Source organism: Platalea leucorodia, assembly GCF_965183815.1.
Source record: "Platalea leucorodia genome assembly, chromosome: 3".
Classification (NCBI taxonomy): domain Eukaryota; kingdom Metazoa; phylum Chordata; class Aves; order Pelecaniformes; family Threskiornithidae; genus Platalea; species Platalea leucorodia.
Window position 1 is genome coordinate 17,955,422 of NC_138825.1, and position 26,522 is coordinate 17,981,943.

At 37.7% G+C, this 26,522-nt stretch overlaps 1 protein-coding gene across 23 annotated transcripts in view; it reads left to right on the forward strand.

Moving 5' to 3' along the window:
- Window positions 1–26,522, forward strand: part of NRXN1 (neurexin 1) — a gene marked incomplete at its 5' end in the record, with an annotated part of 720,955 nt that overhangs the window by 689,532 nt on the left and 4,901 nt on the right. For 16 of the 23 annotated variants that reach the window (XM_082305200.1, XM_082305203.1, XM_082305199.1 and 13 more), the window contains one exon: window positions 10,775–10,862. In XM_082305200.1, the coding sequence (XP_082161326.1) occupies window positions 10,775–10,862 (88 nt within the window). The remainder of the gene's footprint in view (window positions 1–10,774; window positions 10,863–26,522) is intronic. The other 7 variants (XM_082305187.1, XM_082305185.1, XM_082305186.1 and 4 more) reach the window with 1 other exon arrangement.

Below are 26,522 nucleotides of genomic sequence, written 5' to 3' on the forward strand. Positions count from 1 at the left end.
ATATCAGTGGAGCAAGATATTCTTGTGTGGCACAATTTAATAGTCAGGGATACTCACAGTAAGTAAAACTGGCAGTACTGTAATTGCATAAAAAAGATGTAAGTGTAGTTCAACGTAAGTGCCTTTCTAACTTTGCTGTATAAGCAGGATTTTGGTAACTAAACGAATCATAGAATCATAGAATACCAGGTTGGAAGGGACCTCAAGGATCATCTGGTCCAACTTTTCTTGGCAAAAGCGCGATCTAGACAAGATGGCCCAGCACCTTGTCCAGCCAGATCTTAAAAGTGTCCAATGTTGGTTCCAGTCTTTTCTCTAACTTTATTAAGTTTTGCTAAGAATGGTCCTAAACCATGTGATTAAGTAGCAAAAAAATAGCCTACGTTAGCAGCTCACTGGTCAATTAAAAGCAACCCTAGTTCCCCGATAAAAACTCAAATAGTCATTTTTGAAGTCTTTAATAATTCTATGCCTGAGTTTTCTGAGATGAATACAAATGCAGTAAGTCTCATATTCCAAAAAATCAACTATCTCTGTACATGTGATTGGCAATACAGGAATAGAAATTAAAAGGTTTGCTATCATTGTTGTAATGTTGCAGTGTAATAAGCACAGAGTCTCTGGGTTAAAAAGAAAAAGAACCTGCAAAAGTCTCTACTGTGTTTTGTGAGTTCAGAACTAATGGAGACCAAAATGTTTACTTCAGCAAAAGAGATGGCTGAAAATAAAATGATATCAGAAAATACAAGCATAATGCCCAGAAACATTTCTCTCATACTTAGAGGCAAAATTATTTTCTTGCCTAGGAGAAAATAATAGGATTGCATTTCATCAATCACATTCCATTCCATATATTTCAGGCTTAGTGCAAATGTAAAAACAAAACAAAAATCAAAATGTATTTTTGTTGTTCTTGTTCTGTCATGAAGTATGGTGTTTATGAAAGAAGAATATAGATATTCTGAAGAGAATCTTGGAAAGAAAGCACAAATGACTTTTAAAGAGTTAACAGATTACCTGTCCCTTGTTTTCAACCTATTTTAGCTACCTAGGGGAAAAAAGGGTGAACAAGGTAAGCTGAAGAGAAGCACAGTTTCTTCTGATCACTATGATCCGTGACAGAAGTATTTCTAATGGCAGAATGAAAATTAGCCAAAAAAAATTATTTCTGGAAACGGAAATGGTACACCACTGTGAATCTAAAAGCTAGATGAGGGAGGAATAATGCAACGATTCAATCATTGTTCATCCAAGCCATGACTACTTTAACAAATGGCACGTATAAATAATATACTAGGCACTATGCAATTAGGTGCCAGTGATTTGTTTGTTGGCATGTTGCACATCAATATCTGCTTTCAAGGATAAAGTTCAGGTTTGTGCCATGTCTCTTCATCTGTGTTTTTTTCTCCAGCATGAGAAGCCATTTGGCTAGTTCTGCGTGCAACCTCACGTGGATATGCTCAGGGCTCAGGGGTTAGCCTGAGCTGCAGGGTCAGCCAGCAGTTCCCAAGAGCACCCAAGAGAGGAGTCCTGAGAGCAGGGACGTGAGCTCCCGTTTCCATCAGCCCCACTGCAGAAGGGAGGGAGAGGGGAGGATGGAGCAAAGGGAGCAATGTAGAGCTCATTTGTTATTCCCAGCCAGCCACCCCTCCCCAGTATCTCCAGTAGGAGGGATAGAAACAGTTTGGTCTTTTTACTGTACCTATAGTTCTGCATCAATCACAAGCGAGACCATGTCATACCATTTTCAGGAGAGAAGTCAAGTGCTTGTCCATTCCTCTGGCACTGCAAAACAAATTTAGGTCTTTATCAATGCAAAATGTGCATGATGCTAACATAACACCTCATGGAAAACATGCCATCAGGTTTTTATGACATGAGTTGGCCTTGATGTGAAGGGTGTGAAAGGTGGACAGTTCATCCTCCATTGCAGCAAGCAGTGTTTTGAAGCATCAGTCCAATGTTCATGGTAAACATCAGTTGTTCCCTTTATAAATACCAAACCCTGTGCTATAACTTAAGACTTGGATCCAGTAACGAAGTATTTACTCCAAAAAATAAACCTTCTTCCTCCTGCCGAAAACTGAGGAATGGTAACTCCCATCCTTGATACTCCGTCACTGTGGGGCTGCTGCTTGCTCTGCTGCCAAGAGCCACAGCTAGTATGGGATCAGCTTCTTTCAAGAAAAGAAGTCCAAAATAGCCCTTGCTGTTACGCAGTGAGTGTGGTGTTAAATATCTCCTTGCGAGGCCTTTAAGCAGGCAAGAGTGGCCAGTGAAAAATATATTGATGGAGATGTGTGCGTTTTCATTAGTTAGAGAGAGGAACAGGAAGGAAAACCAGTGGGTTAATTTTCCAGACAGCAGCTCCCAAAAAGTTTCACAAGGGGACAAGAAAAGTGACATTCATAAATAAAATGAATATATAAATTGATTTTGGTCTACATCTGTGAAACGAACATTATTCATCTGCTGCAGGAGGTAAGGGACATGACCTGATAGGAAAAGATTTGGATTATTTACTGATTTTTAATTAGTACCACTTTTGAAGATTAATGCGGAGTGCTGCCTGGCTAGCTGTCCAGGTAAAAAGTTGTAGCTTTGCCAGCACATGGATTTTCTCAGCTCTGCTTCGGCTTTTTTCCAGATGAGACAAATGGCTCTAAGACTTCAACCAAAGCAATTAACTTCAAATTCAGAGCTTAAAGGAAAGCCACGCAGTTTTGTTGACATTATTTTACTATAAATCCTTTTCTCAAATATATTTCTGCTATTTGTGGTAATTTTGCCCATGAGAATTTAGATGTTTGGGAGGAGGAAGGAAGCTGGAGAAGTAATACAAATGCTGCTCTGCATGGAAATAATACTGTGGATTTTAAGTTGTTAAGTGGAAAGATAGACTTTCTGTACTTTATGTAGAGAGGTGGAGGCCAGAAATGAGGTTATTCTGCTTTGCTGTGTGGGGCAGCTGTGTTCCCATCACTGCTGGGATTCAGGGACAGAGGCTGGAGGTGGCCTGCAGGGCATCTGAGGCATCATCTTGAGCTTTTTACCTACACCTCAGAGTTTAATTTCTACAACACTCATTTAATTAACTGAAAGGCTTTATTGTGTTTGGTTATTATATCCTAGACATTTCTTTTTTTTTTCTGTGAGAGGAACTTGTTAATCAAGGCTTTTGCTTTCTCCCAGTGTCAAACACTGACCGATTCAAGAAATAACATGATGGTATTAATTAGATGAGAGCCAGTTTTGAGAAAGTGTTTCAATTTTCCGTTACTGTATTTTCACATTACAGGGTAATAATATGTCAGCAGTTAATAAAAGATATAATAAATATTGTGTATGTGCTTGAAATATTAGCATTTTAATATCCATGTCCAGAAATAACATTTTTCAGTAGCACAGTGCCAAGAAAATACTTCTTGTATGTGGGTGGACGAGCAGTAATCGATGCACATGTACTTGTTCGACCTATAGCAGGTTAAATACAACTTTAGAGGCAATTGTCCAAATGACATGTCATCTGGAGCTGATATTACTGCTAGATCACTATAGCATCTTTCTCAATGTCCTGGTTTCAGCTGGGGTAGAGTTAATTTTCTTCCTAGTAGCTGGTATAGTGCTGTGTTTTGGGTTTAGTATGAGAATAACGTTGATAACACACAGATGTTTTAGTTGTTGCTGAGTAATGCTTACACCAGTCAAGGACTTTTCAGCTTCCCATGCTCTGCCAGGTGCACAAGAAGCTGGGAGGGGGCACAGCCAGGACACCTGACCCAGACTGGTCAAAGGGCTATTCCATACCATATGATGCCATGCTCAGTATAGAAACTGGGGGGAGTTGGCCGGGGGGCAGCGATCGCTGCTCAGGGATGGGCTGGGCATTGGTGAGTGGTGAGCAATTGCATTGTGCATCACTTGTTTTGTATATTCTATTATTATTATTATTATTTATTTATTTATTATTATTATTATTTTCTCTTCCTCTGCTGTACTATTAAACTGTCTTTATCTCAACCCACGGGTTTTCCTTTTTTTTCCGATTCTCTCCCTGACCCCAGCGGGGAGGGGGAGCAAGCAGCTATGTGGTGCTTGGTTGCTGACTGGGGTTAAACCACGACAATCCTTTTTGGCATCCAATGTGGGGCACAAAGGGTTGAGATAACAACAGATCTGACCAGAGCATGTTAAAACAAATTTGTTATAAGCATTCATTATATTAGTTTAGTAGTTGCTGGTCACGATGTTGATTTACTTGCTCTCAAAGTTGTATTTGTTCTCAGAGCTGTGTCATGTAACACCTTACTTGCCGTGTATACTCTTTATCAATATTTATGTGCTGTTTATCACCTCTGGGAGGTGGATTAACGTTATCACTTTGCTGTACTGTGTAACACTGGTTTATGGTATGATGAAATTATTGGTCATGAGATCAATCTCGTATTTGTACTCAGCATTGCCATCACCTCTGTATTTCAGGAGCCATCTATCAGAAGTTATTAATAATTACCCTTTTTACTCTTTCTTCTCAGAGAGCCAACCTGTGGGGTAGACACCTTCCTCCATCCTCCCCTTATTCTTTTGTGATTGTTTTTCCTTGCAACTCACGTACCTGTGCCTCTAGGCAAACTGCCTCATGCAATGGGAGGCTATTAACACCAGGGAGAAGCTAGCTGAAGAGTACAGCTGATTAATGTGACATATTTGAGTTTCTTTCTACAACTGTCTCAAAAACCAGTCATAGAGATCTGCTTCATACACAGAAAATTAAATTTAAATTACAGAGTCTTGGCTAGAAAATTGTGCAGTTAATCCCGTCCCAAAATATGAAATTTGATTTTTTCCACATGAACTCTTTTGTGATTTTTTCATGCCCTGTTGGTTTCTGCCAGCATTCCCATTGGTTTAGGTTACTTTATGCCTCCCTTTAAAAGAAAAATAGGGGGAAAAAGGAATATATGTGAGGGACTGGTTTTTAGGAAAGTCCCTCACTGCCTCAGAAGTTAATGTGTCCAGTGCAAAAGTATGAAATGACTGCTCTAAGCTCCCTTCTGTAAGCATTGCATGAACCGTATTTTTAAAGGAAAGTTTGCAACAGCTAATGAAGAAGATAGAGGTCTATATCTGTTGGTTTTCCAAAACCTTTGTTTATATCATGGCTCTGGCTATACACCCTTCTGCTAAGCTGAAGGAGACCTCTGTGTTTAAATATCAGTTGTAGCTGAACTAAATGGCAAGTTCTCTCTGAACTAAATGGCAAGTATTTGAATAAGCTTTTTTTCAGAAGGAAAAATGAAGTAATGTAAGCAGAGACGATAACCAAGCATTTCAGAAAAGGGAAAAAGGAGAATTAGAAGTTTAATTTGCTAGTCCTGCGTCTGAAAGTATGTTTTCAGACAGTCATTTCTTAACAGTCATTAAATTCTTATGCATTAATCTTCACATAATCAGGTCTGTTGATATCAACTCATTTGTATCCTGGCCATCCCCTTTTACTGCCTTGTCCCCTTTGCTCTCGTGACCTTAGCATTAATTTCTCACTTCCTTTGTTACTTCCCCTCCCAACACAACCATGCTCCATCCTCCCATGCCTTAACCATCAGGCTGTTGGCACTGCCTGCCTCTTCCAGCACTGCCCCAGCTGTCCTCACCACTGCGCTCGCCGGACAGGGTTTTAAATACTCCGAGTTTCCTCGGAGAGGCTTGCAGCCTCAGCAGTACTCTCCAGGCACCATCTGTTCCCAGCATCTCCTTGGCCAGTCGCAGGCTCCTGCCTGGCTTTTCTCTGCCTCCTTTCTTCTTGACCTTCCTCCCTACCGTCTTGGAGCATCATTTTGGAACTAAGTGCTAGCGCTTATCAGTAGCATCCTCACCTGACCCTTCTCATCGTCTGCTCCCCTCTCTCACACTCATTTGTTCCATCTGGTCGGAAATCAAGCTGCAAGCTCCTCAGAGCAGAGCCTTTTCTTTCCAGCTGCCTTTAGCACCAAGCACAACGGTGCCTGGCTGGTATCATTAAGCACCAAAGCTGTACAAATAAATAAGAATAGTTTTGATTACACAGTTGAAGTTCTGATCTAAAATAATTTAAACAGTAGTCACAAGCAGTTATGCTGTTTATAATTCATATAATAATTTAGGACTGCTAGTTTTTAACTGTTGTGTAATTTGGATTTGCTTGCAGTTCTCATGGGATAAAGTATATTATTGAATAAGAAGGGAATAAACTATATTCAGAGTAGCTGTAGGGTGCTATGATTTAAAGGAGAGCTGGTGGAATACTGGAGGAGAAAATATGCAGGATCCATTATACTGTTAATGAATGCACAATTCATATTGGTGATTTAATTTTTAGATCATATTTCTCTGGTACCCTCAGGTATAACAGGCTTCATACATAAAAACTGAATAAGACAGTACTTATTTATTCCCAGTCATGCAAAAACTGAATAATAATAAAAAAACATTACTTTCCCATACTGTTTATTCTTTGCAATTATTTTTTTTTTAATGACATAGCATTGAAAGAGAAGTAATAGAAGGGCACAACCATAATTGCTGGTACCAGTTTTGAACCCCTGATAGTAACCTTTGAGGCAGCTTGATATTTATCCATAGCTACCCTGTCACTGTATTTAAGCCATGACTAGGGCATCATTTTTTGATCTGGCCAGGAGCTTTCTTGAAATAGTCACCATTTCCTTCCTCAGGCAAGATGCCAGATTGGTGATATTTTAAACTCTCTCTTGGCTAAGAGACAAATCCCAAAGTCCTTATTTTTGCAAGCAGACCTGACTGATGTAAGCAAGACCTATTCCTGCAGGGGCCACACCCATGAATAATTGTCAGAAATGACATTATGCAGTGACTTCTAGCTTTACAAAATGTGATTTTTTTTGTTGATTTTTTTATATTGGCACGTTAATTGTAAGCTTTTTCTACCATCCTTTTTCTGAAATGTGAACAGATGTCCAGCTTTTTGAGAAGCCACATATTAATATGGACTGCATTTTAAATTGTACAACCAGATCCGCAGAATGAATCTGAAAAGCTCTGAAAATACACAAAGAAAAGAAGATGCAATCAAAAGAAATTCTGCCTGGCCTTCCAGGTTGTACACCTGCTATTTTAATATTTTTTTTAATCTCTTACAACTAGAGTATTGCTTCTTAACTGAATTTGAACAACTCGCCCAAGAGACATTCTAATCCAATCGTGTATTATGATGATACCAGTTGGATGTTATCCTATTAGGCACTCACTGTAAATAAGGGATTTTCCACTGACTTTTAAATCCTTGATTAATGAGGATGCTCGAAGCAGTGTCCTGTAAATTAGCCATAGTGCTAGCAACAATTGCAATTCACTTAGGAGAACTGATTTGTTTTAAATCTTCCCACCCAATTTAAAAAGCATGAGGAAAAGATAATGTGAAGTAAGTAAAAGGTATTACTCTATCTTGCATTATTTATCTGTACCCCGTGGCTGGCTGAGACCCTTAGGTCTAAATCCCACTCTCTGTTCAGGTAAATTCACGTCAGTCAGAACTATTCTGGAGAAAGAACTCTGGTAGCTGGCCCACAGTATTTCTTTAATTTATGTATTCTTTATATTCTCTAGTGTTTTAGCTAATTCTTAATCCCATTTTAAATTGTGTTAAGCAGACCAATGGCTTTCATTTGTAGTTTGGTCACTGCCATCTCACTTGCATTTCAAAGCTCCTTTGCCTTTTTTCTGATAAAAGTATGTATGAGTAGAGGGAAAGAGGTATTTGGGCTTGGGGAAAGGAGAGAATAGGGGGAGGTTGTGACATATACGTTAACTGATACTTAAACTGGAATTCTTCCTGACATTTTTCTGAAGAAAATGTTTTTCACATCACCTTACCAGTTCCCTTCTTTTTCAAATACTAATACTTGATTTATTGCTTGCAACAGAATTAGTTTTGTATCTAGTATTGACTTTGAAACATACGTTATTTCCTTTAATAGTCTGAGACATTAATGAGGTCTTTCTTGACATGCTATATTCACATTTATTTAAGGTACTATTCATTTCTGTACCCATAATATACATGCACTTTTATCAGTCAAGAACATCCCTTTGTTCTTGTAGAAGTGTGAATACTCTTTCCATAGATTGGAATTAGTGTCACTTCATAAAGACAGTTTTGACACTTCCTCTTATAAGTAACTGAGCAAAGTATCTCTCATATGTTAAGACACTTGAAGTGTATGATTTTTCCGTAGTTATTTTCTGGTAATTTTGAATGTAGTGCAAACTGTACAAAAAGTAGAGTTATTTAAAGTAAACTCTGACCATACTATGCTGTATCAAGAATAATCAAAGACACTGCAATAATTCTATAAATGTGTCTGATCATTTTACCTCAGTCCGCTCAAGTTACAAGGGTTACTCATCCATGCATGTACCAAAGCACCCTTAAACAAAATTCCAGTTAGACTGGTAGATCTCACAGAACATCATTTCTTGCGATGGCTGTTATGCATGCATGTGATGCTCTCTGTTTAATGGTATTTGTGTACAATTCCCCAGTGATAAATTGGCAAATGTTCAGTGTTCTGGCTGCAGGTCATAAATGTATACTGTCTTCTCCAGTGTTATGGGCAGAAGAAAAAATATGACGCTATGGTTTCACTGACCAAATTGAAACTTTTTGGGAGATGCATGATATTTTTTTGTACTTATTAGTTGTGGCTTTTACAGTACTGAGTTAACTTTTTATGTGCAGGCTTTATTGGTTACCTGGTTGTTTATTTTTTCTTTATATCTTAGGAAAAACATAGGTGCTTTTTCAGAAAGGGGCTAAGATATTAATTTTCAAGCTTAAATGTTTGTATTTTGGGGAAAAGAAATGGGCATGAGACATTCAAGAGGATGTTTGCGCCTGGCTTTTGTTATAACTCTGTTTTTCTGCATAGCAGAAAGAAAGGACAACTGGAGTACTTTTTTTTTTTTTTTGTCTTTTTAACTCTTATTGCAAATCTGCCAGCTCATTTTGGCAGCCGTACAGATTTAGAGTGGTTTCCCCCAGCTATAAATTTTCGCAGCTATAAGGAAAGATAATTTCTGTGATTATGACACTGAACTGTAACATAACATAGCTGTTGTCTATAGCCTTTTTGGTTACATTCAGCAAGTTACTTCATTCTCTTATGCCTCAGTCTTCTACCTGTAAAATATAATATTATTATAATAGGCTTTTCTTTGTTATGCCTCACATATTAATGAATGTATTCCTGTATCACTTCCCTACTTCACAGAAGCGCTGAAAGCATTATATTCATTAATATTCTTGAAGCATGACAAAGAAAAGCCTATGACTGTAATATGCTTTGCTTTAAAACTTCAGTTAGAATAATAGTGATAAACAACATTGGTTAGGTTTTGGCCATACTGTACAGAAATAAAATTATTACATACTCAGACTTAAACCGATGTAAAATTTGATGTATTGTAATGTCTCCTATACTCATGCAACCACCACCACTCCCCAAATAATATTTCACATTGACCAAAATGGGTTGTATCTCTTCATTGGCATATGTATCATACAGATAGAAAAAAAAAAAAAACAATGACTTTTTGCCTGCTATATTCTTAGCTGCTTGTTTCAGTATCATGTAGTCTTCTTATTCTCTCTGCATATTTCCTTTGGTGAGGTGAACAGAAGCTTGAAATGGACAGTTATGAAATGTCTTGCCCATAGGAAAAGCTTCTTCCTAACCTCATTAGTGATTGCTTGAGAAATGACCAGGAGCATGACAGTTTATATTTCCCTGCTATTATTTCCCCTAATAACTGTGGATGTTCTTATTACGTTTCTAAATGACTGTTCTCAGAGGTGGCTTGAACAGAAGGTATTTCGTTTTATCAGGTTCAGATTGATTACCTCAGTGTTTTATTGAATATCTCCTTGTTCTTGCACGGTAAGAAGCAGTAGATAGTAATCCCCCATTTCTTTTCTTTATAGCATGTTGTATCATACATCCCTTGATTTCTCTCCTTTGTCTTGATTTATTTGATTTCTTTATACAAAGAACTGTCCAAACTCATTTTGGACAGATGTTCCTAGAGCCCCTCGGACCTAAGCGCAGTACTTGGGCAATACTTATTTAAGAAAATAGGATGTTTTCACTTATTTAAGAAAATAGGATGGTACTTTCTAATACTGCATGTATTTGTTATTGTTTTCTTTCCTTTACTTTCTTTTAATTTAATAGTTTTCAACTTAATGAGAGTTATATTAGCTTCTTTTCCTTTGTTTTGGCTCTACAGAAAAACAAGTGCAATTAATGGAGAAATGGAGAAAACATCACTACATTTCTGATAGTTTTAACAGCTGCAGGCAGTTCAATATTTTGACTTGGTTTTTTAATGCTCTCAGTGTTTTCAGCAATAGATGGAGATTAGCTGGGTAGAGATACTAGAGATAAAGAGGGAAGACCAGCAGCCCCAATATACATATTCTATTGTTCTACTTTCTGTTCTTATTACAAAAAATATTAAAATGTTTAAGTGCCTGCACTGGATATCTAACACAGTTCTTCTAAAAACTGACAAGTGCGAATTGAAAAGCAAAGTCCTATTAATACAGAGTTGGAAAGTGTCACTGTGCCATTACATATTAAGTCTGGAATGCTCTGGGCCTTGCATAAATCCAAGCAATAAAAGAAATGCCAGTGAGAATCTTATAACATGTTCAGTCAATTAAAATATATCTCTTTGACTTTTATTTTCTTTGCAGACCACAGATGACATCTTGGTGGCCTCGGCTGAATGTCCTAGCGATGATGAGGACATCGATCCCTGTGAGCCGAGCTCAGGTGGGTTAGGTTAGTCAACTTTTTTATTACTTTCTTTTATTTCATATTTGCATGCTCCAGTCCCCCAGAGTCCCATCTAGTGGGACAGTCTGTCCTTACATAGCAGGGAGGAGCTGAATTGGGGCCTTTCTACACATGGCAGTGTGAGTGGAGAGGGAGAGTTTGCTATACGTTTCTCAAAGACAACGGATGGAAGCACATTGATAGTTGTGATCTGAGGAAGGTTATAGCTTGACCGAGGACCTGAGGCTGAACTGGGAAGGGCATTCTGGGGCCCCTGCGACTGTGTTGTTGTGATAAAGAAGGGACAACTTCATTTAAGAGAAAGATGTTGCAATTGTTTGTGCCTTAAGCATTTCCCCCAAATAACATAAAAGTACCATATTTCAAGTGTCGTACTATGTCAGTAGTAGAAGCAGAGTTCATTTTGAATTACTGTTCATGGTATAAAATACTGTATAGATGGTAAAAACCTGAAGACGTAGAATACAACAGTCTCAAATTTCAAATTGTTCTACAGCTTTTTTCCAAGCCAAGACTATTCAGAGTGTATGTTTCAGTTCTGATTACAAATGAAAAATTTTGACACTCTAGTATTTTCCGTGGAACAAAAAATTTGTAGTGTTTTGGCCATGTCTTTCCTACTCCCCCTGAATAACAGAGATTTGGTACTAATTTTTCTCTCCAATATAATTTCCCACTTAGCTTATATTCAATTAATACTACATACCTTCTCTAAAAATCCAAATGTTTATCACAGATGTGAAAGGAATGCAAAACTTCATAATAGCAATCTGAAGAATTATGTTACTCTATAACCTTTAAAAAATCCCAGATGTCCAATGAATTACTCTTGCTTTCTTTGTTGGCTTGGGTTAGTTTTTAAGTTTTCTGAGTGAACAGCTTGTGGTACCGTATATATCTCAGTTTTTCGTATTCACTTTAATTCTGTGATATTCAGCAGCATGCTTACTCTCAGTTGTTTTAGGTAATTTGGTAGTCTTTGGTACTTGCTATAATACTTAATAGTAAAAGAATTAAGATCAATTTGTTGTGCTGTAACATATTTAGTTCAAGAAGAAATCAATGAAATTTGAGACTAGTATATTAATGCAAATCACAACTGACAGCCATCTTAGACAACACTCAAATCTGGGGCAGGGAATATGTCTACATAGCCTTAAGACAAATCAACTTTTGCTTCAAATGCAGATGCCTCATTCCTTTTTGAAGTCGCCTAGACTAATACCCACATGCAAAAATTATTTATTTAAAATTAAGTAAAGGCAGAGACATTTATGACTTGCTTCGGTGTTTGATGGACCCGCAGGGTGGCATTTGAGCTCTTCCAGGAGCCAAGATATTTATAGATTTGATGAGAATACTTTGGGGTTGGTTTCTTTTGATTTCCAATAAAAGGATTTCAGAGTGTTTTTCAAAATGCCATGAGATGGAATGACCATTCTTAAAACTCAGCAGCAACAGGTACATCCACCTTATGCATTTTTACACCTCTTAGGAAGATATTACACTTGCAGAAGTCCCAGGCATCATGAGGAAGATGTTTGGGAATTGTGATGAGAATTCATTTGTTGAAAGTTTAAAAATTAATTTCCAGGTTTATTTTTTTCTGCCATTTCCTTCTTATTTTCAGATTCTTGAGTTTAACAAGACTGTGTCTTGTCTCATACAAGTCAATGCAGTAGCTCAAATGGCTCTGAACTCATCCATACCAATTGCTTCCTTGCTTTTGTTAACTCAGGCACTGCTGTTCAATAGATACATTTACATTTATCTACTCTAAATGTAGATAATTTTAATATTTTTTTTAAATTTTATAAAGTAAATGAAAAATAGTACCTTAGTTACCTACCACTAAAAAATTTCCCAAACCCTCTTAGAGTGCAGCTGTTGTATTAGAAATGTATTTGCATTACCTCAGCCTTACAGTTTACTGAAAGACAATTGAATTTCAGAATAATTCTTCTCTGGGGTTGTTTTGAACTTCAGATCTGGGGCGGCAATGCTCAATAGACCTGGAGCCAAGCACAGTGATTTAGCTGGTGGGTGCAGGAACGGGAGGGGTGAAATGAAGCTTTCTGACAGGTTATCATTTCTGTCCAAACTGTGGTCCAGAAGGGGAATGTGAATGTTAATCTTCCGGCAAAACCTTGCCATTAGCTTTACATCCTGGTGTTAGCTTTCCTATTTTAGCTTATCATTCATCACCCAGCTCCACTTCTCAATTTTTGTTTATTTGAGAATGGTTTTCCTGTTTTGTTTCTTGGATCCCAACTGTTACTGCTTTTTAAAAAAAGTATAGATTGTCACAGGAATTATGTTCTCCATAATCCCAATTGTCTGGATGATTTTATCTGTCATTCTTCATATCAAAATGTCACTTGTCCTCCTACTCTCAACTTTTAAAAGCTATTAATTTGCCTTTCTCTTTGTTGGCCTTGTCCTTTTCTCATATTTGAAACAACATGAACCAAAGGGGTTACTGGAGTCATAACTTCTGGCATATCTGTCTCTCTATAAGCTGTTTTAGTCTTAGTCGCTTGGTCTTATAAATAAGCTTTCTCCAGCAATAGTCCTGTAGGCACTGCTCCATCTCAATAATACTGCAGTCTCCATGTGGATTTGAGCTACTCCTAACAGTAGGCTGGAACTTAAGGAAGAAAACCATAATGTTGTTGACAGTGACAGATTAATGATTTTTTTTCATTTGGGATAAGAGATGCAAAAGGATTTGTCCCTCCATTTAAATTCTTCCCACGGCTTAGTTCAACTTTTTCCCCTTAACCCTTTTCACAAACCAGAGCTGCTTCTCCACAGCCACTCCTTAACATCCTCCCTAATGCTGGTGAAGCTTAGGTTTCCTAACAGATACTTCTAGGAGGCAGAAAATATGATGATTAGGACAATTTTGCTCTTATGTTTTCACTTCAGAGGCTTCAACCTGAGATCCCATTAGATTTCTTCTCTTGCTGCCTAATGGTCAGTCAGCAAAGGGATCCACCCCAGCACAGGAGATGATGCAGCACACTCAGAGCTCTCAGGTCAATGGTTTTCTTGCAAGAATACATTTAAGGGATGGCCAGAGCTCATTCAGTTTTATTGACAGAGCCATAAATGTACGTTTACATGATCATCACCCATAATATGCCTATTTCTAACCAAAGTTCTCAGCTCAAAATGAGAACCTATTAAACAAACAGTTTGAATATGGTAAACCTATATATCATAGAAACTACTGATTAGCTAGATTTTGCTGATTAGTGAGACTTATGCTTAAAACAGGGCTTCTTTTCTAGGATAAATATGTTGCAGTTTGTAGTGGCTAACAAGTCTCGGTCTGCCACCACCAGCTTTGCTTTCTGTGCACCTGTCTTCTAAATAATAAATGGAAAGATGCAATTTGCAACAAATTTCATATGGGACATAAAAACGTAGACCAGATTAGGAGCTGCTAAGCAGCAATCCCATCAACTTGTCTGGAACATAAAGTCACAAAAATTATAATTGCAGATTTCATTGTGGTATACAAACTGCTAAATGTGCCATAATTGGATGAAGTCATAACAAATTTATTAGCATGCAAAACTTAGTCAACATATTTTGTTTGCATTATGTTTGTATGGTGAGGCAACACATATTGCTTTCACAGTCTCTCCACAGTCCCCTATCCTACTCTAAATACGAATAACAACACAACGAATAATGATGATGATGATAATAATAATAGTTTAAGTTTCTTCAGCTTCATGTCATAGAGAAAATAATAAAGCCTTTTCATTTTGTAGACAAGTTATGAAAAATGTTAGTGGAAACCTATCAAAAAAAAAAAAAAAAAAAGACCTGGGGTGATTTACTGATTTTACGTGAAAAGTTGTAAAACTGCAGGTGGACAAACTGCCATTCTGCATGTCAGGACTGCTGTTCCAGCCTTTCCTGAGCTCTGTACAGAGCTCTGATTTCTGCTGATTTTCATGAGCATTTGTGCTACACGGTTTATTTGTTCCAGTTACACTGGGCTGGTATTTTATTTGTTAGCTATTATCTAGCCACTTCTGTAGCTATTGAAATGTTCCAAAATGCAGAGAGGTCCAAACTGGGTCAAATGAAGTGAAATCATTGAGTTTAATGGCAGGGAAATCTAGACCAGGGAAACAATTTTACAGTTTTTAGCATATGCACAAACAGTTATTTTTCTGCAAATTACGGTTAAATCCTTCTCAAACTCATGACTAGACAAAGGTTTAAGTTAGAAATTGGGTTCAAAACCTCTCCTTATGGCCCCAGCAGAAATGGGATGGATAGAGGTTTTAGCAGTCTTAAAGACGGAATATATGGTATTCACTGGTCTTGGAAGTTTTAGCAGAAGACAACCTTCAAAGAGAAAAAATGGTCTTGTAGAAACAAGTTTTTTTCAGATTCAGACAAGTGTCTTTCTACCAACAGAATTTCACACATTGAAACCAAATAAAATACTTCATCACCTCTTGATCAACGTTTGGCAGATCTTGGGTTCCACTTCTCAAGGCAGTGTTTGATTGGTATCAGATCTTGTCCTGTACTTGTTCTGTAGGTAAATAGGATAAAAATAGCCAGGACAGAGTTCAGTGATGTATACCAACTGGTAGCATTAGTTACCTTTCTTAGCCCTGATTCTTGATTCTGAGGGAGAAATGGGATCAGTTTTTTCCGTACATTATTAAGTAAGGACCAATAATAGGATAGATGCTTATGGACTGATCTTTGAGCATGTGTTGTTTTTCCTGCATCTTGGTCAGGCTCATTGCATTGCAGAAAACAGCTGGTGACAGTCAGCAGTCTCCAAAGCATCAGCATAGCTGAGAGACAGCAAACAAGCCACTACTTAAGATGACTCTTACAGTTCAGTCACTGCTTTGGGGAAGGCTTTGTCCTGTGAGCAGAACAGTATGAGGATTTGCATGCAAACTACTTCCTGCATATGTACATCCCCTGCTGTGCGATAACATGTATTGTATAGATGGAGATGGCTAAGAATCTTACGTTCTCAAACACTTCATTATGGTTTAATCTTGGTCCCAGAATTTATACCTATTTTTCTAACAGGCAGAGCTGTGAAATATGGACTGCGAATGATTTATACTCATTATTAGAAGTTTTGCTCTTCTTTTCCTGTCACAAATTATTGCACTGTATTCCTGGTGCATCTGGCAGCAAGATAACATTGCAGTAGGAGGTGAAGTGACTCCTATAATTTATACATCACTGCAAGTGCCCTATTTAATGCACTTCATGGAATTCATTGTGCAAGGAGCTGAAACAAAGAAAAATAAAATTACAGTTAGTTCACAGGGCTACTGTGTTCATTATGGCTCGAGACATAAAGGGAATATTTGTGCCTCAGTCCAATTATCCTGTAGTTCTATATGTGTTTCTAGTACTAGAAAGATCACTGGGCTGCCTTGAATCAGCCTTTTAAAATGCTTAGCTGAAATACATATAGACGTGTCTGTATGAGCTAGTACAGGGTGAAAATTATGCTTTATTTACAAACTTTCCAAATGTTAGCACTTACCATGTCTATACATAAAGTAACTGAGGGGCTTCAGATATAGATCAATTTTCCTATAATTGAAGTTAAAATAGTTGTTAAGGTTATTTAATTTTTTTATAAATCATAAAGCCCCCCAAAGCAACAGAAAGCAAATGTTGCATTTTTTCAAATTATTTTATTGAGAACTGAACCACTTCTTTGTCAACAGACTGAGCTCTTAGTGTCTGTCACTGTGAATTACAAATATGGCATTTCTTATTTGAATTTGATCAAAAAAGAATTCTTTCCTAAATTATCTAAGAAAATGAGGTTAAAAATGATTGATCCATTGTACCAGCACTGATCTCTACTCTTTGCCAGCCAAGTCATTGAAACATGGGAATATTGAGTAGAATTGCAGCTTTCCAGCCAGTCCTAAGGATTTGCATACATTCCCAGTGTTGGTAGCAGCTGAAAACAATAGCATGTGCTGAAAGGAAGGGTTTTCTTTCACTCTAACAAATCATTTTTCAATAGTTTAGAGACTTCTGACTCCTCAAATACATTCTGTGTAATTTTGGTGGTAGTGGTGGTGTTGACACTCTTACACATCCTTTCTTTGTGTAACCTCAGCTGGTACAGGGGATTTGTGACCAACATGAAATTATTTTAAAGTTTATTTTTTAAGCACACTTTAAGACAAAATGCAGCTATCGTTAGCTAAACATGCCTTTTAAATGTGAACAATTAAGTAGATACTCCTTGCCGAACATATGTAATTCAAAGAGAGGTTTAATACATAGCCTAGAGATGACAGCACAGGCTAATGCTTTCTAGCATGTATTAATTGCAGGCACAGTGATACGAACATATCAGAAGGCAGAATATGGATGGAAACTGGGGAGCTGGCTTTTTTCCTGAGCATAATGGTTTTCTATCAATGTAATATCAGCAGCTCACTATGCTCTAAGACTGGTAAGAAATACCAACATCAGGTTGCTATAAATCATACAAAGCTCTCTGTTAACTTGCACAAGACCTTCTCCACTGGTGCGTAAATGATGAACGGATTTCCTTGTGTGTGAACTTTGAGGGTGCATTCATATTCCACTCATATTCTTGCTGAAGCTGGATGTTCTTACTTCTGTAATGTGTATAAGAATGGCAAACTTTCATGATGTAAATACTGGGGTTATTATTTGTATGGCAGTACCTAAAGCTCTACCTCATGCTCCAGACATATGCAGACAACACGAAAAGACATTTATTAAGAAATTTATTAAGTGACAGTTATTAGTACTGCTGTTACATGTTTAGTGGTTTGGAGTTAGACATCTCCACAGCATAGACAAGACCAGATGGTAATGTTTCTAGTAGTTTGAAGAAATGTACTCATTTTATAAACAATAATTCAAGAAAAACGGGCACATTACTCAATGCTCCTGAAGGGGTGGCCCATGAAAGAAGGCTCTTTCTTTTTCTTTCTTTCAAAGATGCAAAACAACACTTGTGACTCAAATGAGAAGTATTTACATGCCTAGCTGAAGCACGTGATCCTGCTGCAATACCGGGACTGGGATGTGAACGCAGAGAAGCAAACCAGGCACTCCACTCATTCACAAATGCACGTGGACAACATGTGTCATCCCCACTGACTTAGGTGGAAATCCCTAGATCTTTCAGTGCTTGCCTGGATCATGGACAATAAAATGTCCATGAATATAGTGTCCTTTTATTCAGGTGTAGAAATGATATGTTAGTCAATCAGAGGCAAGTGTACCATCCTTGCATGAGATAATGTGAGTGAGAGGAAGCAAATGGAGAGCAGGTTAGAGCTAAGGGTCGCAGTTCTGTGGTCAGGCTTGGAGGAGAGCAGGAGAAGTCTACTCTCATTCAGCACACACTGGGGTGGAGGAATATAGTCTTGTTTCATTGTTGAGGCTATTTGGGAAAAATTACTTGCCTCACAATCCATTTAATATTCATTCTCTCTTGTTGTCTCTCTTCCTCCCCACAAGTATATGCATATGCTTTTGAGGGCTTACCTTCCTGACTTTACCTAGAAAAATTTGCAGGAATCACTGCTGCTGGCATATTAGCGGTTGCCTGGGCCATTCTTTTTGCTCTTCCCAGATAAAGAACCTGCCTTACTGGCCATTCCAGCATTAACCAGAGAGTGAGATATGTCCACAATGACTCTGAAAAAAACCCAGAAATAAATCTAACAAAGTACAAAATTACTGACTAAGGTATTACACAGACATTAAAGAATTAATTGACTGCTAATGCAGTGGCTTTGTCAGACACAAAAAAATTGAAATTGGATCTATGACTGTGCTCTCTCAAACAAAGCAGTCCTGATTTTCAAGACTGGTATTCAAGATTTTCAATAATACAACTAAATAAGTCCCAGCTTCTGTGCAGGTATCCCTCATATGTGAAAATAGGTTCTCGGAAGTTCTAAATCTTTTGTGATTCTTAGTTGTTAGCCACAGAAATAAAGATGTGTGTGCCCTGACAGCCTTTACTATGAGATGTTTCCACCATTTTCAAAAAAGGTGTAAATCTTTTTAATCTGGAATCAAAGAATCACTTAACTGAAGAACAGGTTGTAAAATACCCTATATATACATATATATATGTTTTTGAACTATCATGAAGGATTTTTTTATGTATATTTCAATAGATAAACTATATTGTTCATTTAGATGCTAATAATCTTTCTTTCTCTCTTTTTTAAAATACCAAGTCAGATCTTATCTGTTATGTGGCCTGTGTTGATCATGCCAATTGAAGTTTTCTAAACTCCAACAGGGAACAATCTGTTTTGTCTTCTAAAGTATAGTCTTTCCAATTTGGGATAGAAGCACAATACACAAGTAAAGTGTAAGAAAACCAGCACTGACCTGTCCTAATCTGCATCCTGAGAGAGGAATTTGGTTTTCAGGTTATTTTGTAAACATTAGATTTACTGAAACCAATTAAATAAAGCCAAATAAAGATTATGTGGACTCTTCTGTCAGCTGATTGCACACACTAACATTAGTTGAAAAATGCAGAAAATAAGTAAATTAGTAATTGTAAAACTGAGGTTTCCAGAAATAGTTTAGTAATTTGCTGACTTGAGTGAGACTTTTGTCTTATTAAATGAGGAGTTCTGGAAAAGCAGAGGATTTGCTTGCACAAGGGTGAAGTAAATAGCTGATTGAATCTGGAACACGTTGCATTAATTTTCATGGGAATCTGCTTCAAAATCCTATGTTAAAGTGTATAATCCTAAAAACTGGTCCTTTGAATCAAGCTTACACGTAGAATCAAGACTGCACGTAGATTGTTGATATAAATAAATGAGTTGTTCTAGTTTGTTTGAAATTAGATGATGTGCTACTGGTGCCTTGATTAATGCAAGCTCATTGTGTTCCTTGAGCTACACTTCATTCTGGTTTGATTTGCTACATCTAGTGCATATATTTTCTTGCATACTGTGTTGTGGACACTAGCAATACTGAAACTACTGCTTGTCACTTTGTAATACATATGCATTGAATTTGCCTCTTTTTGTGGAAAAAAATCTTTTCCTCAGGACTATTTATCATCCGTGGTTTTATGGACATGGTAATAGAACAAAGACAATATTTTGCAAAGATATAAAAAGGTTTTTAGCCAAAATACCGGCCTGAATTTACATTGTATTGTTCAACTGCTATGCCAAGGCTTTCTCTCATACCACATTTGAACAATGCGATGTTAAATCACGTCCTTAAAGTTCTATAGGAAATTTGCTTTACCTGAGCTACTATTTGGAGGAAGGACTAGACAGAAAGATGGGAATCTGAGGCAGCCACCCCTGGCAAACAGGGAAGATACTGTTTTGCTAAGGAAGAGGGAAGCTGGCTGCACTACATGCAGGACACAGGGCAGAGGCCAGAGCTTTGCCTCTGAGTTAAATGACACAGGACACTGTCTGTTCCAGCATGCGCTTGCAGCTCAGTTTTTCTGCATTCAAACAGGGGAATTACAGGTGTGTAAGGAAACCATTGTGCTTCTAGCTAACCATTTGCAATACCTGATAAATTCAATTAATATGGTGTTACAAAGTAGTTGGTGTATGCCAGCTGCAGCTTATCAACTAATTACCATGTTAACAGGCTGCTGGCAGCAAAGAGGGTTGCTTACCCCATTGCCAGACAAAGAAGATAAGGGCAAATGGTAAACTTTTTGCTGGTGTTTTCTACCCATCAGTACAGCCCAAATTTTCATTGTCTTTTGCATACCTAGTAGTAGGACCGTTGCTGCTAATTTTCAGCTACTTGTTAACACCTAATTTAAACCTCTATGGAAACATTGGGGGTTTTTTAGTGTGTGACTAGTCATTTGACAGCCTACAAAGTGGCAGGCGGATGCTGACAAGTTTGAGAACTAGGTATTCTCTAAGGATATTGCTCATAAATGGAAGCAGGGAAAATTCAAGGCAAAAGTAACCTGTAATGAGGATGCATGTGCCTGAAATACTCTAACCTTAGGCTATCTCCTTCTAACTAAATAAATACCTGAATGAAACTTTGTTCTGCTGTGTTGACATGCTATTCTGGCCCATATGTTTCAAAACCAGCACTTCTCCTGAGGTTAAGAGCTGTGGTCTAGATTTTGGACTTTGACAGTTTAAATGTAAGCTGGCTTAAACAGTAGATTCTGATCGAGATACAGCACATGTTGTGAACATACCCTTTAAAAAGTTACAGAAAAGGAATAAATGAAAGGAAAGGTGAAAGCAGCAAGAACATGAGAATCATATTCCAAAATAACACAAAGCTTTATAGCTATCTCAATCTTTTTCCTTGTGCTAACATCAGAGACACCAGTATTGTTTTGTAGAGTATGAGAGAAGCAAAGAAAAACAAGGTGGTCTTATTCATTTAAATAATTTTATCATGAGAAAAAGAACATTAATTACATCAAGTGTAATTTATATCAATCCTGAAGTCCATTTATCTTTCTCTTCCCACCCTCAGAGAAGCATACAAGGTCTTGGCAGTAATACGATTCAGGCCGAACAAGTGTAGCTATATCTGCAAGTTGTATCCGAGCCTTTGTTTAGCGGGTGTACTTTTGGTATTTGTAGTGGTTGCATTTCCAGTGTGTGTGCCTGTATATTCTGGATGTCTTGAAAGCCTGGCCTCTTCTTTTCCCAAGCACATTATCAACTTTGTCAGTAAGGGATCTGACTCAATGACAGTATTTAGAGCAAATTGAATGCAGCATGCTTTCAGCTTCAACAGTCAAGCCATATATATAATGTTTGTGGGACAGACATTTATCTCTTCATGTGGTAGCTGCTTAGTGAAGGAAGACAGTCAGGGAATCACCCACGGTTGCAAAGATGAATGTGGGTGTCTGCACCTCCAGCTCATTTCATGAACAAGAATCATTTCTTGCTCTGTAGGCCAAGCCATCAGATTCCTCACTCTTTACAACTACGTTTTGGTGTTCCCTTGCAGAAAACCAGTTCCTAGATTAGGTGGTTTGGGTTTTGGGTTTGGGGTTTTTTTGCTTTTTTTTTTTTTACTGAGATGATAATGATAAAAATAGCAAGCAATGAAACCTTCGTCCTGCAAAGCTCAGTGGCAAGGCTTTTGCTAAGTTCAGTGGGGCCTAAACATCATTGTCACCAACACTGTAAGTTTTTGGTACAATGAAGTCAATCTTACAGTTAGCTGCCACCAAAAATTTATGTTTCCAGTGCCCCTGCCCTTTTCTTGCTGTAATACAGGTGTTCATCTGAGTTTTCAGGGAGCTAGAGCTGCACGCAGCTAACTGAGCAAAAGATACTTGTTTAGCTGTCTGAACTGGTTCCCCAGCAGCTTAGCTCTAGCTTGAAAACATGCTATCAGTAGTGTAATATTTGGGTTTTGTCTTTCTTATGTTATCTTATTTGCAAAAGCATTTAATTTTTTTCCCATTTAGGAATACTTCAATTTAAAATCTAGACCACCCACTGACTCTGCTGATCAGTCAAAATTTCTGAAGCAAAGTAACAAATTACCAAAGATTTCCCAGAACACACACAAAGACAGGATAAATTACTCCATGTAGAAAAGAAAGAAGCAGAGATGCAAAGGTAAATGACAAAAGTAGAAGTGGGGAGAGGTAGGACTGACAGGTGAACTGGTAAAAGGAGAAAGGATCCATATTGAGAGAGGAGGAATACTAAGAGAGGAGCAATACAGCTGAAATTGTTAAAATATACTAATAAAGAGAGTAAGAGCACAGGGATGAAGACTGCTAAAAACATTAAGTGATATATTGGTTTACATTTTCCATTTTGGCTAAAATTAAATTTAGTTTTGTGGAAAATGTTTTCACAAAAGCTTCTTATTAAGCTGTGTGAAATATTCCCCTCAGCTCTGCAGAGCATATTAACTTATAAAACCTATTGATTTGGTGCGCTCTATCAATTGGCACTGTGCTACCAAGTAACTTATCTCCCTTCAGACTTATGTTGACATTTAAAGATTAAGACAACAACCCTCCCACCTGTCAACCACAGGAAAAAAAAAAATGTTACTTCCAAAACCTGCAGTCCTAAAGAGTTGGTAGGATTTGTAAATGATTTGAAGTCAATACATGGCAAATCATTGCACTTGGAAATAAACGCTATATTCTGTGCAGAGACAATGTTTAGCTTCTTAGCAAAACAACCTTTTTAGCTGTGGATGGCGTTGTCCTGCTAGACTATTTTTATGCCTAGCTGAGTTAGTTAACATCACTTTAGAGGTATTTTAATGCATTATATCTTTCCTTTGGAGAACCTTCGAGATTTCAATTCATAGGAAGTAAAGAACCTGGGTTTGCGCACCAAAGAGTAGTACAGCTACCTTAATAATGTTCTCTTAAACACATTTGAAAGTAGGTTATTGTCTTGTTCCCTCAAGCTCAGTAAGTGTCTGACAGATTTCTTAGAACAAATGCAATGGCGTGAGTTTGAGAAGGCAAATGTAGCTACTCTGCTCATAAGCACCACACCTCTCCACCACATCACAGTGTGTTGTGTGTGCAGGTCTTAGCTCCCGTTCTCTTTGAATCATGATGCCATAATGATCAAGAAGCACAGAGTGTGTGTTCAGAAACACACCTAATTTCATGGTACCTCTCTCGTGTGGATTAGATTATGGCTTTGGATGTAGACTTCTCCAAGTTTGATGAAAGTTTGTCACTGAGCTGTAGCAGCCACATGTGGAACCACCTCATACTCTTTCCCTCCCATGACAGCTCAGTCATTGATGGACATTCCCTGGGGACCCAGTTCTGGCCTCCCCTCGAGAGCCACTTGAGGCTTGGTAGGAAGGGAGCAGGCTGAGATACCCTTCTATTCAGACCGGGGTGGGTTTGAGCTTAGTCTCTTGCACAAGTTTACAGCAGATCCTCATCCTGGTTTTGCAGTTGGGCTGCATCTATCCCCCTGGTTCAGCAGAGGAAGCACTGAGATTTGTTTTTCAGACGTACTTTTTGTAATGAGACGTTGAAATTGCGGTGAGCTCAGAAACCAGTTCACCAGAATCCAACAATGCTACAGAAAGTCGATCACAAACAGGTCTACAATGATAGCACACAGAGTGAAAATTAGTATGTGTCCTGTAAATAATTGCCTTCATGCCTCATTGCAAACGCAGTAGTTAAACATTCTTGTCTTGTGAGTAATTTCCTATTCACAGTTTGTGGGAAGGCATAAATGTAAAGAAAACAGGTTTTGGGTCCTTTTGTTGTTTTTTTTGTTTTGTTTTTAAGTCTGCTAATTTCAATTCACGAACACCATGGGAGCCTGCAATTCCAATTTTCTTTTCACAGTATTAATGAAAACTGGGCACTGAAAATAGTCAGATTTTTCCCTTTAAATTTTAAACCACTTAGAAATACAGTCAAGAATCACAACTTTCTAATCCATTATTACACAATGTAAAACTGTGCTCAATTGCTATTATTTCATGCAAAGTTTTTCATAAGTGGTAGAAAAGGCTTTTAAAAATCAGTCTCTTCTAAAGAAGCTGGTCTTTGAGGCAATCCAAAAAGGCTGGTTGTACGCTGTTCAGAGAAAGAGTTGTGTATCAGAGAAGTTGTTTTAAGAAGGGATCCTTGCACCACAAGATGACTTCATTTCCTCTAATTGTTATGCCATTGTTTGAGCATAATCACAGTCTTTATGATTTTCTCGTGTTCCTAATCAAACCATCCTCAACTTATTATAGATTGTTTCAGGCTTTTTTGGGGATGACTTTTTATTCTTAAAAATCAGGGTCATTTTTATGGCATCTAATCTTAACATTCACCTATAAGGTATTTAGCTTCTCATTTACAATAAGAAACTTTATCTGCGAGGAAATTAGTGTCTTTTTGATGCTGCAGACACTAATAGGGACTGCAGCCGAGTAGCAGATGAGATTACCCATAGACATACCTCTGCTGCTGTGCCAGGAGCCAATGACTCTGCCTGGTTCAGCTAGCAAGATGCTGGGAAGAAAACTGCATCATGTGTTTCTCAAAGAGTTGGAAAGCAAAGAGCAAGATTTCTGTAACCTTATAATCCTCACTTGCTCTCCATTGAGATCATCAGTGGTCCCTTGCGATAGTTCCTGTCTTGCAGGGGAAAAAAAATCTAGGTAAATTCCCCTCGAGTACTCCAGTCTTAGTCAAATAAAGGTCCAACTTAAATAGAAGGCAGCTGTGTTGGCAATGTTATGGATTTCAGAAGTGTGGGCTGGCCTTTACCCAGTGGCCTTTTCCCCTCGTCTCAGAATAGGACACTTGCTTTAGCATGTGCTCCATTAGCCTTTCCTACCTAAAATGCTCCCAGACAAACCCTTGTGCTTTGTAAAAGTTTCCTCTTATTTCCTCTTCCTTAATTTGTCCTGAGAGGCCCTGCTAGGTTAAAAGCGTATTTTAATGTAAACGGAAGAAAAATAGCAAGAAGTCGTTTCCCTTGCTGAACTGCTCCTTTTACAGAAGTCTAAACAAATGTAACAACAGATGCTTTGAAAATGTTGTAAGTTTAAATAACATGAACGTAGTGGTTGAATATTCCTCAGACAGATGGGATAAATGAGATAATTGTGAAAACATTCTTAAAAATAAAAGGATGCCATCAGGTGAAAGGCAGGAGTTTAGGTAACGTTGAAAAATATTCTTTACATGGTTTTTTAGGTTGCAATGTTAAAATAATGTTTTCCTCTGAGCAAGCTGTTAAGTGTCATTTAGTAGACATTAATTGTGAAGTTAGTTGATGGCATTTGGCCCAAATGTCTGTATTTTAAAGAGAAAGAGCAGCTGTTATTCCATCAGGTATTGACAGAGTTTATTCAGTTGCTTCTATTATTTCTCAGACAGAAATTAATTTCCTGAAATCATATACAGTAAGATAAGACTTTGTCTCATTTTCATTCACTGTGGAAATACTCAGGGCTCTTTATTCTGCAACAATGCATTGTCTCTTGTAAAACAATAAATGACACCCTATGTGTAAAGGAATTTCAATTTTCTACAATAACTGCAATGAAGAAACAGGATCTAAACCAGTCACTGACTACTTTGAGACAGACCACATTTCATAGTAGGGTGGCATCTGCCCTGAAATGAGAAAAAATCTTAGAGCCTTCTGAAGCAGAACTTCAAGATCTCTTGTGTAGTCATAGAAAATACCAATTGTACCAACTCATAACTAAGAACTTTCAGAGGGGGAAAAAAAAAAGGAAGTTAAAATACTACTTGACACGAATGACAGTTTTCTTGAGTCTTACTGTGGTGCCTCTGTTCTTTCAGCCAAATAAAATGTCACCTTCTTTAAACCTATGTGGGATAACTGCCAGGAAATGGTGTTTCAACAGTAGGAACACAAATTACCAATGAATAAATGATGAGCAATGCCAAGGTGGGGAGGGAACTAAGTTCTTTTTGGGATTTGTGGCTTTTTTGCTGTGTTTTATTATTCATAGGCCAATTGTGGATGTCTGTAGCTGGTGGCTGCTTTTAATTCTGGTTGTCCAAACTTGTTGCAATTTTTTGACCAGTGTTGATGAGCAACTGTGGCATTACCTTTAATATAGCATCCTTAAAATCGTCATCTTCCTATTATGTCTTTACAGTGCAAA